Here is a 20,773-nt window from a genome sequence, read left to right as displayed (position 1 = left end):
CAACCACACAAATGTTCTACTGAACAGTGGCTAACCTAGACTCTCATTCCCAAGTGCAAACAGTCAACTACAAACAGCAAACGTCCGTGGAACCCAATGTGGAAGCACCAAACTCAAACAGAAAACCTTCTGAGGACATATATTTGACATGGAAAAAACGAAAATATAACTTAAATTCCCAGAATATTTCTACTGATTCAGATTCATAAAATTATAGGTTAAAAAAAAGTAGACTGTCCAAAATAAAAGTTTCAATAGGTGAAATGAAATGAACACTTTTTAAATTTAGATTTTATTTATTTGCCAAGAGAGACTGAGAAAGCAAGAGAGAGAGAGCATAAGCAGGGGGAGCAACAGGCAGAGAGAGAAACAGACTCCCCTGCAGAGCAGGGAGCCCAATGCAGGACTCGATCCCAGGGAATCCCAGGACCCCAGGGGTTCATGACCTGAACCATCTTTAAATCTAATTAGAATGCTGGAGGAAATACGCCAAGGGATCTTTCCAGAGTACAACATATTCTCACTCAAAAAGTATACAAGTATCTACTATTTACCAGGAAAAAGAAAAGTAGAATATAATCAAAAGACATCTAACAAAAGTTCCAAAAGGTAAAGAAACAGAAATCATTTTAAGGGGCGCCTCGGTGGCTCAGTCAGTTAAGCGTCTGCCTTCAACTCAGGTCTCAAGGGTCCTGGGATAGAGCCCTCCCTGCATGGGGCTCCCTGCTCAGGAGGGAGCCTGCTTCTCCCTTTGCCTTCTCCTCTACTCCTTCCCTGCCCCACCAGCCCCCCACAACCCCCACCCGTGCTCTCCTGCTCACACACTAGCTCTCTCTTAAATAAATAAAATCTTTAAGTTACAGGAAAAAAGAAATTTTTTTAAAAGAGGGGATGGGCAGCATGAGGAAGAGGGAACAACTCTAAGGGCTCTCTTTTGACGAAAACAGTTGCAAGGAGAAGTATGAAAAAAGACCCCAGTTACAAGAGACACTGGTGAAGTTTTACATCTTAGGATAAAGAAAAATAAAAATCCTAAAGGCTCTCCAGCTAAGGGGTGGGAGAGTTAAAAGTAAAAGACATACATCATAATGGAGAACTACATATAAAAAGAACCAGGTTTGAGGTAACACTTCCCACCTGCAACAACAGTAATCACCAATTTAGAAGCATCTTGGTGGGGAGGGGGTACTCATCTTTTTCAATTTAGCTGAAAGATCATTCTTCTTGTATAAGGACAAAATGAAGACATGTCAGGGCATCCAGAACTTCAGATTACCACTCATAAAAAATAATAGTTATAAGTTCATACAAACAGAACACATGAGGAAAAATGTTTTTAAAAGAATGAGAAGTGAAATCCATTATCACAATGGAAAACTTTCTCACCTGTCAGAAAAACAGATCAAGTAAAAATTAAGATTACTAAAGATTTATATTATATAGTTACGCTACATAATTAAAGAACCTGATCTGACAGAATCTTCTGTACCACATATTATTTGCAAACATCCACGAAATATTTAATTATTCAGATGAGGGAAAAAAATCTTAATTCCAACAGGCCAATAAAACCAGAATTTAACATAAAGTCAAATAGAAGTAATTTTTAAAATACTGGTTTAGAAAATTTATTAAAAATTCTTAAGGGGCGCCTGTGTGGCTCAGCTGGTTAACCTGACTAGACTTCAGCTCAGGTTGTGATCTCAGGGTTATGAGATGGAGCCATGCACTGGGCTCCGTGCTGGGGGGATGGGATGCTCTCTTTTCTTCTCCCTCTGCCTCCCATCTCTGTGGGCCTGTGTGCACAGGCTTTCATTCTAAAATAAGCACATGAAATCTTTAAATTTTTTTTTTTTTTAAAAACATACCTCCAAATATTCCTGAGCTAAAAGAGAAAAAACAAAACTGGAATCACATCTAGACTTGAATAAAAATGCAATCACTCTATAGCTGAATCAAAACCTATGCAGTTATGAACAAAGCAGCGAATGTTTTCAATACAATCAAAACAAACTATTCAACTGAAGAAATTAAGGCCAAAGAAGGATCCAGTAAGAACTGAAATAAAAAGTAGGAAAGAGTTTCTCTGTAGCTTGTTTAAAAACACCAATACAAGAAACAAGTCTTTGGTTAAGTCTGATTCTTTAAAAAGTATAGGAAAAGTAACAGTATTAATACAAGAAAAGAGTCCAACAGTGTCAACAGTTATATAAATTTTAAACTTCGTATCCATACATTTTCTTTCTTTTTTTTTAAAGATTTTATTTATTTATTTGACAGATCACAAGTAGGCAGAGAGGCAGGCAGAGAGAGAGGAGGAAGCAGGCTCCCCGCTAAGCAGAGAGCCCGATGTGGGGCTCCATCCCAGGACCCTGGGATCATGACCTGAGCCAAAGGCAGAGGCTTAACCCACTGAGCCACCCACGTACCCCTCATACATTTTCTAATAAAATATTTAAAGGCCATAGGGAAAGGAGTCAATTACCATACAAAACTGAGAAGAGCTAAAGTTCTATCACATACTAAGGCAGTAACAGCAGACTTTTATAGCAGAATTCAACCACAGCTTTCAGAAAGTTAATTCTGGTATTTTTAAGCTGCCCCAAGGCACAAAAAAAGACAAATGTTTCTCATCCATTTTCAACAGTGCTTCTCATTTGTGGACATGAAAGCAAAAAAATAAAAAAAATAAAAATTAGCACATCAAAACAATGAATCCTGTGACCAAGAAAAGGTGCTTGGACATTAAAAAATCTGTTGTAATTTGGGACTCCTGGGTGGCTCAGTTGGTTAAGCCGCTGCCTTTGGCTCAGGTCATGGGGATCCAGTCCCACATCCGGCTCCTTGCTCAGCGGGGAGCCTGCTTCTCTCTCTACCTCTGCCTGCTGCTCTACCTGCTTGTGTTCTCCCTCTCTTTCTCTGACAAATAAATAAATAAAATCTTAAAAAAAAAATCTGTAGTAATTTATTATATTAGTAAACTGAGAAAGAACCGTATGACCATCTTTCTTAACAGTCACACAAAAAGCGAAGATTCAAGATCCATTCCTGATAAATACTCTTGGCAAACTAGGAAACGGAAAATGTCTGTCTTAGTAAAATATTTACCAAAAAACTTAAAAGCAGCATTCTCCAAGGTGAAACTAAAGAAGTATACCCATTAAAGTCGGGAACAAAAATGTTCATTATTAACACAATGCACATTATATGGATGCCCATCTTTGGCAATAAACATTAAAAAAATTATCGAGGCAGGAAAATGTATTTAAGTACATCTAGATGTTTTTGAAAAACAAGGGGACTGTCCTAACAATAAGCAGAATATGCTACAAATCTGTTATAATTTAGGTGGAACCACATGAAACTGAGATTTTTTTTTTTACTTACAGAAACAGCAATATTGTATGATTTAACTTCATATAAAACTATAGTGAAGGGCTGCAGCAGAATCGTATATTCTACTTTTCATCAACATTGCTGTCCTAATTATTTTTTGTTTATTTGAGATAGAGACTGTGAGCACAAGCTGGGCTGCGGGATGGAGGGTAAGCAGCAGACTCCCTGACCCCAGAACCCCAGGACCAAGATTCGAGCCGAAGGCGGACGTTCAACCAACTGAGGCACCCACGTGCCCAAGCTGTTCTAATTTTAATGAAGAAATACAACAAGCAGTTAGCAGGAATGTATAATGACTATTCTGAACATGTTTTCATTGTAACTGTTTTCTCTTTGGATAGTGTCCTACTGATTTTATAAAAATTAAAGAAACCTTTTTGTTTTAAAATAGATAATGTAAGAGGTTTTTAACGCAACCATTCTATTTCCTATTATAACCAAAATAGAAATAAGAAGTGCCCACATTAGTGAAATTTTGGTATGGTGGTTCCCATATAGCAAAATTCTAAACAGGATAATAAAAGCCCACAGAAGTAACCCAGTAACGTAACATGTCTAAAATCTAACTTTCTAGGCTCCCATGCCCGGTATCTTGGATTCTCCCAGTGGATCAGGTTCAAGCTTAAGCTCTTCCTTAGCATTTCTAAACATTATGATATCAAACTACTCATATCAACTGTAATTCTCTTTAAATTCTACTTCCACCATCTTAATCCAAATCCTAACCACAATCAATGCTAGTAACATATGGCTTTATATAACCAAAAGTTAGCTAATGTGCCCAAAATCAGCATACAAAACAACCATTTCAAATCCTAAATGTGTAATGTGCCAATGTGCAAGGGCATTGGGGGCAGGTAGTTTCCTCAACTCTGCTAATAACATGCTGACAAAGTCAATTAAACATGCAGAAGTAACAGCTCCCAATAGTTCTCCTGCTCAAGACTGACCACATTTATTTTAAGTCTTTCCATGAACTACTTTTATAGTTACAATGAAAATCAACTAATACACTAAATTAATTAAACAGTAAGGTAAGTTTTCCACCTCCTAATGTCTGTACTGAAAATAAGTTTAAATATCGCAATACTAAAATGAGTGCTGCATTCTGAAACCTGTTCTTCCCAAGAAATCAAGAACATCCCTACATATGAGTCAGTGTCTGGGACTCACCGACTTCTTGTCAAGGTAGTAACAAAACTGGCCCAAATCAATGGGGAGATTTTGAAGGTTAAGCACTTTGTCCTGTTTTTCCAAAATAATCAACACTGACATTTAACAGTTATATCAAAAAGAAACTATCATAATTACACAAAAACAAAAAATTAAGGTTAGTCTATAGTTTCACTAAGTACAGCTTTGTGACTTAACCCTTAGTATTTTTTGTAATTTAAATGTCCCATGATAAAGGGAGACTCATATATTTATGCATAGAGTACTAAATACAACTGCTTTAAAACCCTGGTAAAGAAGCCAAAAAACAGCAGGAACAGAAACTGAACCAAACCACCACAGAAAACGCTACAGAAAAGTAGTAAAGAACCTCTTTTTTTTTTTTTTTTTTTTTTTGAGCTTTTATTTGACAGAGCTCATATGCGTGCACACAAGCAGGGGGAATGGGTAGAGGGAAAAGCTGATTGCCCACCAAGCAGGCAGCCTGATGTGAGACTGCATCCCTGGATGACCTGAGCCCAAGGTAGACACCCAAGCAACTGAGCCACCCAGGCACTGGAAAACCCTACTTCCTGCACCCTATCATACTGTGCCACCTCCTAGCTTTTTCCTATTACAAGCAGTGTTCTCATGATCAACCCGCACACATTTTTATGAAGTTGGAAGAGTCTGCAAAATTATTCTTCACAAATCTACTTAAGAAAATGATTTAACACCTAAAATCAGCCTCAGTATACCTACAGGTGAAACCTATTTTTCAAACAAAAACTAAAAGAAGTTTACTACTCAATAGTCTCAAGACAACAGAAAGGCACAGGGACTGGGAGGGTGGGGGAGGAGAAGGATACAGAGTGCCAGAGACAGCTTTTTATCTAAAAAGTAATAGCAATAGCTCCTAATACTACCCAAATATATCTCACTGGCCTGTCAGTTGCTGATATTGGTTAGAAACTTCTCTACTGTCCAGAATTAGTTCTACTGTGGGGCATTAGATGTCTGTGCCACAGGATACTAAGCTAGCTATTTAATGTGTAACTACATACAAACTGTATAATCTATAAATCAGGAAAGAAGATCAAAGAGAAGAAAATTCTTTAAAACGCAACACATTAACATATGATCTGGCAAACCACCTTCGCTAGACTTCTAGATTCCGAATGATAAAATTTTGTAATGCCCCAGAGTTCCTCCTCCTCTTCCATGTACTCTCCCTAGACCTGCGGGTTTATTAAGTATCTAAAATAAATCTGTGTTTATTCAAAAATTCAGTTTTCTAGGCTACATCCCCTACTGCTCTGACTCATGGTAATTCAGAGGGAGTCAAGGTACCTGTCACTTTAAAAGCTTCTCAGGTGATTCCAACAAAGCAGCCAAATCTGGAGGAAATTATCCTTACATGTATTCTAAAAATCTCTGAACTGTGGGATCCTGGGCATGAGCAGGCACCAAGTCAGAATTGCCCTGGAGCCCCCTTCATGTAGCTCTCACTTGCCAGGCTCTTCAGTTTGGCAACCGAAATACCCAGTGTTTTCCTTCCTAACTCTAAAGAATAGTTTGAGACCTACAGTGGCTGACCTGACACTAACTTAGTCACAGGAAAAAGAGTAAACCTAATCATTTAGGGTGTCACAGTCCAGGCACTTAGCTATGTGCTTTCAAAGCATTTTAGATGCATAATTTCCACAACAATCCTAAGGGAGTGGACACAGAAACTCAGATTTTGTAGTGTACCTAGCTACAAGTATCAGAGATTAGATTTAAACATCAATCTAGCTCAGAGAAGACTTCAATACATTAGTTAAGAATAGAAAGAAGTATCAGTATCTAAGAACCAACTAGAAAATATTCCTATTCAGTCCTTTGATACTGTCCATACCAAGGGTCCACTGAACCCACTACACAAATATTAAATTAAAACCCCAAGAAAAAGGCATAACAGCATATGAAACCATTTTAATAAAAATTCTGGAGAAGCTATTTATAACATCTTTCTGATATTTCAGAACAATAAATGTCTTATGAAAATACTTTACCTTCAAATGACAGGATTTAAGACAGTTTTAAATTCCCCCTTTCTCTAATTTTTCTGTGATATAGGTGTCCTACCAGAGAAAAATTTTAGTACAAGAGCACTGTATAGTTCAAGGATTCATTAACTCTAACCATACCTTGCATTTACATGCTATTTCAAAAATCAGGCATAGGAAAAATTTTAGGGAAATAGAGGGGTATGTGTGAAGCTAGACAGACCAACAGAGTCGTCATATCTTCCAGAACTCTGCTGTCCAATCAATAGCCACTAACTACATATGGCACATGAAACATGGCTAGTCCAAACTGAAAGGTGCTAAAAAGTGTAAAATACTGGATTTCAAAGACTTCACGGGGGGCGGGGGGGCAAAGAATCTTATTAATAGATTTAAAAATATCAAGTACACATTGAAATGATATTCTGGACATACTAGGTTAGAAAACACACTAAAATTAATTTCGCTTTACTTTTACTTCAACGGAACTACTAGAAAACCACACATGTAATTTGCATTGGTGGCTCACATTAACCAGAATATGCATTCTAGCCAAGATCCCCAGATGAGAATATTCTACACATTCAAGTTTCAGAAGTACTGTTCCAGAAAACTACAATTTCATTTCCCTTAAATCATAGTAACAATTCCAGTATTATTCTAGCCACCCATTTACTGAAATGCTACAAGGTGTCAGGCACTCTTCTATGCAAGAGTAATACAAGTTAACAAAACAAATTCACTCCCTGTTCTTTCTGGTAGAGTATATTCCATAGAAGACAAGCAAAGAAAAGCTGAAATATAATCAGTTCTGCTATTAACACTTGTATTTGAAAAATGCACATTTGTTCCAGTACTACTGATAAATCAAGAAATTATTTGAGCATAACACAAATTTCCCACTTATCAGCAGTTTCACCTGTGAAAAACACTAGCTATACTCAGACGAACCAAGCTACATAGGAATTTACAAAGCACACACCCCAGACATCTGCCAGCTACCTCAATTCATCCTATGAGTTATGAATCATACCCATCCACAGTTAGTGTAACAACTTTCAGAGGGTTCAGATACCCCTCCCTTCATCAATTCAGAGTAACTCACAAGCTGCAGCCCTTTCAGAAGATGCCCACCTCCCACAAGCTCATTTCAGGTCTTTATGAACATAAAGTACTAAGTTTACTAAACTGTTACTGTACTCCTTAATCGTTTAATATGTCATGCTAGGATTTTCGTTGGATTCCTGTCTCGTTCATGTGCCCCTAACTACATTTTCCCCAAAAACCCTGTGGTGGGATTTTGTATAGCATGAGGACTTTCAAGAACACACGTCATGTTATAGCAAAATGACAGTTAAGTAACATCAGGGCACATGAAGTACAAGGCAGAATACTCAGTGAAAAGGACGGGAAGTGATGGCAATGGCTATTTCAGAGTGATCGGGAAGGACAGGGAAGGCCCCTGGGAGATGGTAACATTTACACACGACACTGAAGTTAAGAGCGCACCAGAAGGATGCACAAAAAGATGAATGTTCTAGAGAGCATAAAATGCAGTAATCTTGAGACAAAAACAAACTTCTTTCTCTAAGGCCAGAATGGACAGGGCAGCACAAACAAGGACAAGAGTGGTAGGTGAGGAAGCTGAAGAAACACCCAGACACCACATTACACAGGGTCTTTTATATGCCTTCCTAACAACAGGGAGTCACTGGACGGTTTTCAGAAAAAGAGTGATGTGAGCTGACTGGCATTTTAACTGGACCACTCTGGACTGCGTGGGGGAAGTAACTCTGTGATGCAAAAAAGAACACCATTCAAAGGCTTCTACAGAGTCCTGGTAAGAGAATGTGGTAGCTGGGAGTATAATCGCTGTATTTGAATGGTTGTATTTGAAGTACTGAGAAGTGGTTTGAACTACAATCCAAGTGAAGTATTTATGCTACTATTAATTGTTAAAACTGGAAAGCTAGGCTCTTAGCTATATATAACACCCTAGAGCTCTACCTTCAACTAACAGTCCGAAGTACTCCCATTTAAACAGGAAAAATCTTCAAAGGGTTGTTCTGGGATCAGATGAAAAACAGTATAAAAGCGTTTTCAAAATTATGAGGCATCACATAAAGAAGTAGAAAAGAGACTCTTCTGAGACATTTGCAAGACCTACATAACTGGTTTTGAAATGATTAACAAATAGTATCTCCAATACTTAGTACAGAGTCCCAGAAGCAGAACAGTTACAGATGTGGTCCTACATACAGAATCCCTGTAAAGATGCCCCCATTCATTGCTACCTTCACTCTTTCCAGCATCATAACAAAATGATAAACTACATACACAACCATTCTGCACAACAGAAGACAATAAGCAAACACTTAACATTGAAATAATCTCGTTTTCTGTGAATTACGGGCCAAGTATGGTATACCAAATATTTTAAATATATCTTGCACAACTAAAAAACAGTTCAATTAAGACTGCCTTAAAAGATCAAGGTGAGGGGTGCCTGGGTGGCTCAGTAGGTAAGCCTCTGCCTTCCACTCAGGTCGTGATCTCAGGATCCTGGGATCAAGCCCTGCATCGGGCTCTCTGCTCAGCGGGGAGCCTGCTTCCCTTCTCTCTCTGCGCACCTCTCTGCCTACTTGTGATCCGTCAAATAAATAAAAATCTTAAAAAAAAAAAAAAAAAGAAGAAATACCACTGTATCAGTAACAATATATAAACATCTCTTTAAAAACAACAAAAATGTTAAAAAGTGATGATTAAGACAAATGATGGATGTGTTCAAATACATGCACATATGTCTAGGGTGTATGTATGTATTTTCTTAAAACAAAAACAGCAAGAACTGAAATATTAGGACCGCTAACCTGCCAAGCTTATTCTGTTTCTCTTGAAATGGAATAGTTATTTCCTGTGGTCTTTAAGTGAACTATAGAGATCCAAGGCAAACATATCTGCCTATTATCTTATTATAAAGCATCGGTCAATAAAAATGGGTAGTATCTCCTATTTCACTGGACTGAAATCCAAGCTTTTAGCAAACTTTTAGCTTCTGTATGAAATCTCCCAAGTTGCTCTGAGTACAAATGTCTGAATATGAAGGCCTGAGAAAAATGGCTGCTTCCAAACGAAAATACTGGCACACTTTCCATGTTCAAACTCTTTTAAAAAGTTAAACACTGATGTGCTATCCTGGTCTAGAACTACACACACGTATAGTGCCAATGTCAATGCCATGGCTTTGATAAGGACTAAGTTAGACACAACCACCAAGGAAGTTGGGTGAAAGCATCAAGATACAAGAGGATATGACTTTAATTTGTGCTACAGTAAAAACCCACCAAATAAGCTATCAATATGCCTAAATGTCTCCTGTCACTGTAAACAACTTACCAGAGAAGACCAATTTCTAGAGTCAGATCTGCCACTATTTGTTCAATTTTACACAAGTAAATTTTCTCTCATTTGTAAAACGGATGGTTTATCTGTTCTACCTTCCAAGAGCAACAGGAGGATCAAATGAGACTGTTAATTTTTATAAGACTTTCTAGCATTACAAATGCAAAACATAATACATTTTATTCAAAGCATAAAGTTGCCTGAAGAACCATAAGCTGTACATATTACTCAAGTATCAGCCTATCACCCAAAGTGAAGAGATTCAAACATTCCTAAATTATATTTTAAAAACTATAAAAGCACCAATTATCCCCAAATAGTCCCTACAGAACGATTTCTTCAAATGTTATAAAGTATCTTTTGTTTGGAAAATTAGATGAAAATACATTTCCAAATATCTCCAAATATGGCTAAATGACAAAACGAGATAAAAACTTTTACTATGCACACTAGTATTTTTTCAAGTCTGTAGAAACAATGGTTACTAAAACCACTAAAAGCAGTTTTACTTTGTACTCGGTATCTAAATGCTCAGGAAACCAATGAAGAATATTTTTCAATCAGTCAATTGAGTTAAGCTATCTCCCCCCCAAAAAGAGATTTCTAACAAGTATTCCAAATGTATCTTACAATAAGTTTCTTACAAATAATTCTGAAAGGGATGTGAAAAATGGGACAACCCCCAAGAGGTTTAAGTTTTGTGGAACAGCTTTCCAGAATCCTTGTAAAGATACCTTCACTCCTAAACTCACCTGTACCATCATCATTCTTAAAGTTATTTGGGTAAAATCATCATTTAAAACAAGTCCTCAAGAAAAACATACTTCAATAACTAAAGAGAAAGTGTTTTTAAAATTCCACGAAAGTACAAATTCAACATGTACTGTATGCTCATACTTCTGCGGTTTGGATGTCAGCTGCACTTTTAAAAACGTGTTTAAGCTATAAAAACAGATCTAATGATTGTACCTGAGATTCTTACTTTTTGGTTTTTTTTTTTTTTTTAAAAAACTGTTCTGCAAATAACTCCCGAATACATAAGAATAACTTGATTCACTAAGTTAAAGAATCATTTAAGTAATTTATACTCATGTAACTTCCCTTAAATTATAAGAACCTATGTTCTCTTTAATAAATCTGAAAAGGACAAAATCTAATTCTCTAAATTGTACATACTATGCTACAGTCTTTTTTTCTTAAGATTTTATTTGACAGAGACAGACACAGCAAGAGAAGGAACACAAGCAGGGTGAGGGGAGAGGGAGAGGCAGGCTTCCCGCTGAGCAAGGAGCCAGAGATGCTCCTCTCAAGCCAGCCCTGAAAAGAGTCCAATGCAGGGCTTGATCCCAGGACCCTGGGTCCTAACCCAAGCAGAAGGCGGTTGCTTAACGACTGAGCCACCCACGTTCCCCTATAGTAAGTCTTTTTTTAAACTAAAGAGTTCTACAACTGACAAACCTCCTTGCTTTTACTTTTCCTAGCAAATTACTTGAAGTCCTTTTATACATCACTTCCAAACTTTCCAAGGAAATCCAATGTTCCATAAAAGAAATCCAGTCATCAATGTAAAAAATACATTGTGATGTAGACAGATGCCAGTAAAGCCCAACCTTGATTTTGAGTCCCACATTTGTTTAATCAGCTTTGTAAAATGCAAGTTACCAAAAAAAAAAAAAAAAAAAAAATCCAAGTTACAAATCACATAGGCTCTTAAGTTAGTAAATTTTTACTAAAGTCTTAAGGTCTTTTTTTTTTATACCCTAAAATGGGGATGCCTGGGTGGCTCAGTGGGTTAAAGCCTCTACCTTCGGCTCAGGTCATGATTCCAGGGTCCTGGGATCAAGCCCTGCACTGGGCTCTCTGCTCAGCAGGAAGTCTGCTTCCCCCTCTCTCTACTGGCCTCTCTGCCTACTTGTGATCTGTCAAATAAATAAAATCTTTAAAAAAAAAAAAAAAAGTAAAAAAAAATTAAACCCTAAAATGAAAATAATGTATTTGATATTAGATCAATAAACAATATAGTAACCTGTTCTTACAGTTTTGTTTTTTGTTTTTTTCCAAAGATTTATTTGACAGAGATCACAAGCAGGCAGGCAGAGAAAGGAGGGAAGCAGGCTCCCCGACCAATGTGCAATGCAGGGCTTGATCCTGGAACCCTAAGATCATGACCTGAATGGAAGGTAGAGGCTTAACCCACTAAGCCACCCAAGGGGGCCTCTACAGGTTTGGGGTTTTTTTTTTGAAGATTTTATTTATTAGAGAGAGAGAGAGAGCATGAAAGAGGGGAGAAGAGGGAGAGGCAGACTCCCCACTGAGCAGGGAGCCTGATGTGGGACTCAATCCCAGGACTTTAGGCTCATGACCTGAGCCAAAGGCAGTCACTTAACCAACTGAGCAGCCCAGGCACCCCGAGTTTTGTTTTTGTTTTTTTTTAAAGAGGAAGAGGGGGAAGGAGGGAGAAAGGGAGTGAATCTTAAGCAGGCTCCACACCCAGCGTGTAGCCCAACATGGGGCCGGCTTTCACAACCCTGAGACGTGACCTGAGCTGAAATCAAGAGTCAAATTGACAGAGCTAACTAGGTGTCCCATAACCTGTTTTTAAATTAAGTTACTTACACAGGTGCACTGATAATCCACACAGGTGCACTGATAATCCAACTCACTGCGCTGAACTTCAGGAAATGGTTCTGACTTTACATATATGAATACTCATATGTATCACAGTTTATTTAAAAATCTAAAAGAGGGACGCCTGGGTGGCTCAGTTGGTTAAGCAGCTGCCTTCAGCTCAGGTCATGATCCCAGCGTCCTGGGATCGAGTCCCACATCGGGCTCCTTGCTCATCAGGGAGCCTGCTTCTCCCTCTGCCTCTGCCTGCCATTCTATCTGCCTGTGCTCACTCTCTCTCCCTCTCTCTGACAAATAAATAAATAAAATCTTTAAAAAAAAAATAAAATAAAAATAAAAATAAAAATCTAAAAGAATACAAATGCCTGTAAAAAAAAATCATACTTACACACTTTAAAAAATTAAGTTTCAAACACGTATCAGCGCTAAAATATGGGAGCCAGTGAATAAGGATTAAAGAAGTATTAAATGAGAAAAGAATGAGCACTTCACATCTTTAAAAGAACTAACAGACACTCCAAACTTCGGGATGGAGATCTCTATTTCATATTTATTACTACTCATACATCGTAATTAAGGAATATAGCAGTCAGGCATACCAGAAATGGTAGCTAGAAATGGAGCTATTTTACTAGTTAAAAGGTTCCAGAGGGAGGCAGATAAACAGCTAAAAAAACAAATCAGAAAGTGGGGCCTAACTTAGCAAATGACTGTATCAGAAAAATTAGAAGTCTCTTACAAATAAACCATCAGCAACCAGATGCAAACAGAAAGAAAACTAAAAGCCTAGAAGTATACAGAGCTCATATAGGAAGCAAAATTAAAATCAAAATTGGAAAGAAAAAAAAAAAAGTACAGAAAAAGTTAGCAGCTAAAACCACCACTAGCTGGCCAAGAGTCAAAGCCCTTCAAACTAGTTTTTCAAGGCCAGGATGACATTTTATCTTTCCTTTCACGAATACCACAAAATTGTTGCCCTGTGTTTGTTGAATGAATAAGCAACAGAATAGTCTTGGGGTTATTTCATCTGTAAAGGAATTATCAGGTATGGTTAACTGTGAATGCTCGAAGAAAGCATTTACAGAACTTTCCCAGAGTGCCTAAGCTGACTTCTTCCCAGATCTGGACACAGAGGATATATATAGGAACAAGATCACAATCACTAGAAGAAAACCCAAGATACTTATCTGTAAGGAGATGAAGTACCGCATCCTATTCTGCCACAATTACCAAAATTTTAAAAATAAAGCAGAGTACAATGCAAACAGCACGTGCCTTCCAAGAGCTAACATTTAAAATGAAATTCACTATAGAATAACCGAAAATAGTGTCATCTCGAACCGTATCTAACACTAGAAAATTTACCCACAAAATTAAAAATATTAATAGCTTAAGTAATTTTACCATCACAGAACTTCTAACACTTCAATAACCAAACCCATCTCCTACTGGTTATATACAAAATATAATTTATCTGCATAAGTAGCACAAAGTTATAGCTACATTCAACAGAACTGTATCCTCCCTTCCATACAGCGCCAAAATTCTTTCATTTCAATGCTATCTTCTGACCATTATTAATTTCCTCAACCCAGTAACTATAGACAGAGGAGACCTATGTTTCTGATTATCTGATTTCACGGAATAAAAATGATCTCCATCCTAAGAGGCAGAAAAAGAGGACCAGAAGATGCAGGCTGTTTTTAAAAAGTGAACGAAGAATGGAGAAGCTCATGGACAGAAAGCCACATGGCACTCATTTGAGTTTCCTTAGAAGCTTCCAAAAGCACAATCACTGTTGTATATATGTATCTCAAACACAAGCAATAGAAGATCTTATAGTGGGGGAAAAAAAACAATGTTTTATTTACCACAGTGAAAATAGCTTGTGCCTCAATACATGCTTTAGACTCAAAATCGGATTTTTTGGTAAATTCTGGGCAAATTAAATCTGAAAATAGTTACAGAATGTATTTACTATTTCTTAGCCTCCTAGCACAAAGAGCTTGAGGCAGGGTAATAACTGAGTAACAGCACTATACAAAAGAAAGGAGACTAACTTTTAAAAAGTTGAATGTCTGTCTGAACACAGTATAAAAATTACACTAATAAAATCCTGGAGAATACGGAAAACAACATTTTAAACGCTAACAACAAAAACCCAAAAGAATTTTCTGATCACAGCTCATTTTTTTAGCTTGTAAACGATCTCAAAAACCATACTAAGCTTTTAAATTCATAACTTATCAGTAGGAATCACATTTGAACTCCTTATAAAAATAAATTTAAACAACCTAAGAATCTCAAACTGAGTCAAATAAATTGAAGACTTTACTTGAAAAGGTGATAAAGTTCTTTTCTTGGAAAAATGTCCTGTATTTCTCTCATCGTTAACAAAGCATTTGATAAGTTATATTCATAAACACAGTCTCTTATAAGCCATTGGTATCCATTTTAAGATGCTCAACTCCATACCTTATTTCTAGAGTGACTTGTTTATTAAGTAAACTGACAGACATAAAATATTTTGATGACACAACCATACAGGGAAATATCCCTGCAACCTGTTTTACAGAGAGCTATTAAGTATATGTGGAAGTTTCATCAAAAAAGCTACTCACCACCATCCCTCTCTCTAACTCTGTGAATATGCACATTTTTGGCCTTACTGTGACCTGTGCTGTCACTATATTTGTTTTCAGGACTATCAGATCTCCGCAACATTTTATTTGGTGGTGAAGGATCTGCGGCGTCTCGCATTTTTTCATGTCTGTGATCACCGCTACTGGGGTGACTCTTCGATGAATACTTAAGTGCCTGTAAAACATCACCCCCCCAAAAAAAGAGAAAAAAATGAAACTTTAAACTTCCTAGATGATTTTATCATAAAAGTTGGCATATTAACTCCAGTTTATGAACTTCTATCAATAAAATTAAAATTTCTACTTCTAATTCTGCCTTTAAGTTATTCAGACACCTAAGTACCTAAGACTTAGTCTAAGGCTTCTTGAACGAATCAGGTTAAAAAAAAAATTTTTTTTTCATTAAGTTATTTTTTTAACTACAAAAAAAAAAAAAAAAAATCAAACACCTTGGTACATTAATTCCTTAATAAATTTTTCTGGGAATAACAAAGTTTAATCCAAAGTAGAAACTAGTGTACTAGTTTCATCTTGAGTACTAATGTAACCTTGTGTTCTACAACTGATACACACAGATACAAGTATACATTAAGAATAAGCAAGTTTCTACAAACCTATTAAAAAAAAAAAAAGGAACCATCAGTTTCACCAATTTTTGATCCAAAAAAACCCATTTCACATCTAACTTACCTACTCTTGCACAGGTATTGAAAATAATTTCGAGGTATAAAAATGTTGGCGGATATTTCTAACATAATTTAATGGAACTTCCTCACAGTGGTTTAGTTTCATTCTAATACACATTTAAGACAACCATAATAAACCAGTGTTAATTAGTAGGTTTCAGAGAAGCAGATTCAACAGGGTTTAATCTTTTGACTATGCAAAGATAATGAACAATGTTTTACACATCAAGGGACCTAGGATTTTTAACTTGAGCTTTAAGAACTCATGCTAACCGATAACATAACTATCAGCTTAGAAATTCCTTTAAATGATTAGCTGTAGAAAGTGGAAAGTTTTATTTCTGGTGTCATCTGATAGTTACCAGCCATTTATGAGATTTTCACCTCAGAACAAGGCCCACTTTTATCGCAATTTTTAAAAACTTTACATGCAGAAACCGCAGTAACAAAAAAGAACCTACCTACCTAGAACCATCTATGCTAGAATGGATTATCCATAAAAAGACTTCTGACCATGGAATGAATTATCCAAGTATTCAAAGATCTCAATTCTCACAAAGAGAAAAGCTCTTTCACTAGTAACTGAACTATGTGCACCAAAAACAATTAAAATGGGGAAGGAATAGTTTAGGAGACACATTTAAGAGTTGAAAATCACTTAGTTATTTCTTCTCAAGCCTTCCACCTAACTTAAGTATCGTTACGTTAACTTTTAGTTCCCAAATACAATAAATATGGCTCAGAAGTCACCTATCATCTCATCCCTTCGATTCCTTCACACCGAAATAATCGAATTAGGTCCTTCCTGGCTAGATTTTTGTTTTTTTCTTAAAAAAAAAAAAAAAAAAGAAAACACAGAAAACAAAAAACCCTGAACTTCCTCCAGTCACCTGTCAAAATATGTCACTAAACGTTGCTGGAGAGCGCTAACAGAACCAAACACAAAATTTTAAGGGGACCCGCGGTGCTAGTTCCAGATTTGTTGCACCGAAGGGCCTGTAGCGACTTCTGAAGCCTGCGCTCGAGTAGCAGTTCCTCCCTTCCCCCTCCGTCCCCCCACCCACCCCTCCACTCCTCCACCCCTCCACCCCGGCCTCGGCTGGTACCTGGTAAGGCTGCGAGTCCCCCCTCCGGTCGTGACAGCTGAAAAACAGGAAGAGAGAACGCGATATGAGACACCTCGGTGGGGGGTGGAGGGTAGGAAGAAAACGGGTTCCCCCCCAGCGCCCCTCCCCGCGGGAGACCTACCAAACGTACCGGCAATGAGCCCCCCCACACACACCGCACACACACAGCCGGCTGAAAGACGGGAACGAGGGCGAAACGCCGAGAACCCGGCCCTCCGCTGCCTCCACACTCACTCCGTCCTCGCCTGCTCGCGCGGCTGCTCCTCCTCCCAGCCCGATCCGGATCAGGGTTAACAACAAAAATGGCGGCTCAGCCAGCACCAGATAAGGAGGAACAGCCCCCCCCCCTCCGCGCCGCCGCCGCCGCCGCCACCGCCCCCCGCCCGCGCTGCGGCCCGGCCCGAAACGAAAAGACAATTTACCCATCACTGAGTCTCTGCTGTTTCCTCGCATACATTACCATCAATGCCCGGCCTGTGAGTATGTGTCGGGGGAGGGGGAGAGCGGCCGCGAGAGGCGGGCGGGCGGGCGCGCAGGCGGCGGGCGGGCGGCAGCACCGGCACCAGGGCCCGACGCGCCCTCGGCGACTCTCAGCACCTCCCCGTTACTGGCGCCGGCGTTCCCGGGCCATCTCCCTCCGCCGACACCACGTTCACTCTCAGCCCAGGCAGCCGCGCCAACTACACGGCGGCAGCGGCGAACGGGGGGAGGGGGGCAAGAAGACGCGTCCGGCTCTGCCCCGCGGAGAGCTACTGCCTCCTCCGCCTTCTCTTCCTCCTGCTCCTCCGTCTCCTCCCCTCCTCCCCCCGTCGCCGCCGCTGCCTGGTCCTTCGCCGCCGCCTCCTGCCGCCGCCGCCGCCGCCGCTGGTGCCGCCGCTGCCGCTCCACCAACTACATCCGGGCAACTCGGACGCCGCGGCCTTCGGAAAGCCTCGGCAGTTTCCGCCGCGCCCCTCCTCTCCCACCCTCTGCCTTCCTCCCCGCCCCGCGCGGCTCCGGAACGCCGCCTTCGGCAAACCTCGGCTCGGCCCGGCCTTCCTCTTCCTCTGAGGCCTGGCTCGCCTCCTCGCGACCCGTCAGCTCTTTCCGGTTGTCGCTTCTTTTCCTCACGCCCAAGTCCGGCCGCTGCCGTTCCAGTTTAGGGATAGTCCCGTTCGGGGACCTGCTCGAGGCTGGTCCCGGAGGCTCCGGGGTGCGCGGGGTGGGAGCCGCCTTCGGGAGGAGGACGGTGGGGCGCGAGAGGAGCCATCACGGACTAAATAAAGGAGGCTGCGGCTGCTGCGCGTGCGCCCGGAGGCGCGGGGGTGGGAGGGTGCCCTTGGGTGAGCTCTCCGGCCGCCCGCCCCCGCCCCTCGGGGCTCCGGTGGGGTGGTCGGAAACCCCGGGTTAGGCGGCTGGCGGGCGGTTACCAAGGCGCTTCCTCGGCCGGCAGCGACGGCAGCTGCGGTCGGAGAGGTGGGGAGCGCGCCGCTGCTCCGTGCGGCCCGCTCCCGGGAGCCGGAGCCCGGGCCTGGGCACTTGCCTCAGACCGGCCGCCGAGTGCGCGGCCGGCCTTCGGGGGGCCGGGGCCGCCTGGAGCTCGCCCGTTAGAAGTAAGTCTTACCCCCAGAAGCGTGCGGGAGGGCGAGCTTGCCGAGCGAGGAAAGACGCAGCAGATAAGGGGTGGCGTACCGAATGCGGGAAGGCCGTGCGCGGCTTGAGTTGGGAGCGCCGCTCCGGGCGGTGAATGGAAACCGAGGCTGACCGCGAGCGGGAATGGGTTACTGGGGGAAGGTGGTGAACCGCCTCATCCTTGTTTCCTGTTTTCCGCCCGCCCCCGCCCCCACCCCCCCGCTGTGTCCTCCCCACCCTCTCCTTTATTTCCCATTTTTCTCTTTTAGTCCCTCCAACTTGCTGAAGTCCTTTGGTGAAAGAGCGCTCATTCCGTCGGAGGTTCTGCGTGTGAATAAAGGCACCGGTTGTGCTACATGAAGCTGAGACGAACTGGATTTTATAGACTGCGGCAGGCACAATACCGACATTGGCATATTGGGAAGGGGGAAAGTCAAGTATATCGCCCCAAATTAAGCTTTACTGGAAGGGTGATGGTTGATACTCGGGTGGGGTTTCCCCCCCTGCTCTAAATTCCTTATAAGGCAGCACTAATTTAACGAAAAGATTGTAATAAAGTAAATATATATTTGCATAGAAGAAAAAGGTAAAAGAGGAAACAAGCCAGAAGAGATAAGATCCCACCAAAAACCAGTATCAAAAAATAACCGACTGACTTGGTATCCCACAAGTTACGTTACTGCTGGGCCTAATGAAGAGAAAGTATGATGTGGGGAAGAGGCCCTGAAATCACAATTGACACAAATGTTTAAGTAGCGTGGTTTGTCACATCCACCTGCCAGATGTTAGGATAATTGACTGCTGTTTTCGAGAACCAGTAAAAGCCTACTTAATGCCCCCATGGGCTATCAGTAATTAAAAAGACTGCCAATGACTGAAATGGGGAAAAAATTAAAAACATAGAGTTATGTGCAATTTCTTTTTTATTTAAGATTTTATTTCTTTTGGAGAGAGCGTGGGGGAGGGGAGGAAGGAGCAGAGAGGAAGGAAGATGGAGGAGGAAAGAATCTCAAGCATATTCCTGCTGATGGGAGCCCCACCCAGGGCTGGATACCGTGACCCTGAGATCACTGAGCTGAAACCAAGAGTTGAACTCTAAGGGGCTGAACCATCCAGCCACCCCTTAGGGTGCAATTTCTAACACTTTTGTAACACATAGAAGACAGAAGATAGCAGCTTTGCAGAGTACACAAGGTAGTACATACATTTTATACAGAAACTTCTTGAAAACTGGCAGCAAAATTTATTACTAATTTCTTGATGATAATGGTGTGCTGAAATTTTGATATATACCATTTGTTTTTCTCTAAAGTTTTTTTAAGATTTTTTTTTTTATTTGACACAGAGAGAGACAAGCAGGCGGAGCAGCAGGCAGAGGGAGAAGCAGCCACTGCCCACCCCCCTCCCCCAGAACAGGGAGCCAGATGTGGGGGATTGATCCCAAGACCTTGGGATCACTACCAAAGCCCAAGGCAAAGAGAGGTTCAACCGACTGAGCCAGCCAGGTGCCCCTGATATTTTACATTTGATCAAAAGCAGCAAATGAGGAAACTGTAGGAGGCAATATAGTCTTCATTGTTTGTAGATCCTATATTTGCAAATTTGCCTACTCATTAAAATTTGTAATCACCAGTAGGCATAGCAGTCATGGATATGCACAGAGTGGCGAAAAATTTAGCATTCCCAGCTGAGTTTAACAAGACAACGCTGGTTAATTCTGCTCTCCTACTGTAAATAAATGTACTTTTCACAATATATATACTTTCAGGGTTTTTGCACTTTTCATGCTTATCGGTGGTTTTGCTTTTTTAAATGGCTCTCCAAGCATGGTGCTGAAGTGCTGTCTAGTAATCAATCCGAAACACAGGATGCAGTATGCCTGGTGGAGAAAACACATGTTCTAGATGAACTTCCAGGCTTATCATTAGTGCCCTTGGCCATGATGAGTTCAGTTTTAAGGAATCAACAATATATATAAAATAAGCCATCTAAGTAAAAACACATGGATGGAAATGTCACCTAAGTCTTTCAGGAACCTAACCCTGTTTTCCCTAGTTGCAGATCAGTATTCACAGTGACTT

At 40.5% G+C, this 20,773-nt stretch overlaps 1 protein-coding gene across 9 annotated transcripts in view; it reads right to left on the bottom strand.

Moving 5' to 3' along the window:
- Positions 1 to 18,167, bottom strand: part of LOC111139306 (WW domain containing adaptor with coiled-coil) — an 84,615-nt gene extending 66,448 nt beyond the window's left edge. For 2 of the 9 annotated variants that reach the window (XM_022491555.1, XM_022491559.1), the window contains exons 1-3: positions 17,504 to 17,901; positions 17,061 to 17,097; positions 15,248 to 15,461 (exon numbers count right to left, since the gene is read on the bottom strand). In XM_022491555.1, the coding sequence (XP_022347263.1) occupies positions 15,248 to 15,461; positions 17,061 to 17,097; positions 17,504 to 17,544 (292 nt within the window). In that variant the 5' untranslated portion in view covers positions 17,545 to 17,901. Of the gene's footprint in view, positions 1 to 15,247; positions 15,617 to 17,060; positions 17,098 to 17,503; positions 17,902 to 18,099 lie in introns of those variants that run through there. The other 7 variants (XM_022491558.1, XM_022491562.1, XM_022491557.1 and 4 more) reach the window with 6 other exon arrangements.
- Between the last annotated feature and the right edge of the window lie 2,606 nt (positions 18,168 to 20,773).

The sequence above is a fragment of the Enhydra lutris genome, unplaced genomic scaffold (genome assembly GCF_002288905.1).
Source record: "Enhydra lutris kenyoni isolate GAN:26980312 unplaced genomic scaffold, ASM228890v2 scaffoldscaffold99, whole genome shotgun sequence".
Taxonomy (NCBI): Eukaryota; Metazoa; Chordata; class Mammalia; order Carnivora; family Mustelidae; genus Enhydra; species Enhydra lutris.
This window is presented reverse-complemented; position numbering and strand designations above follow the sequence as displayed.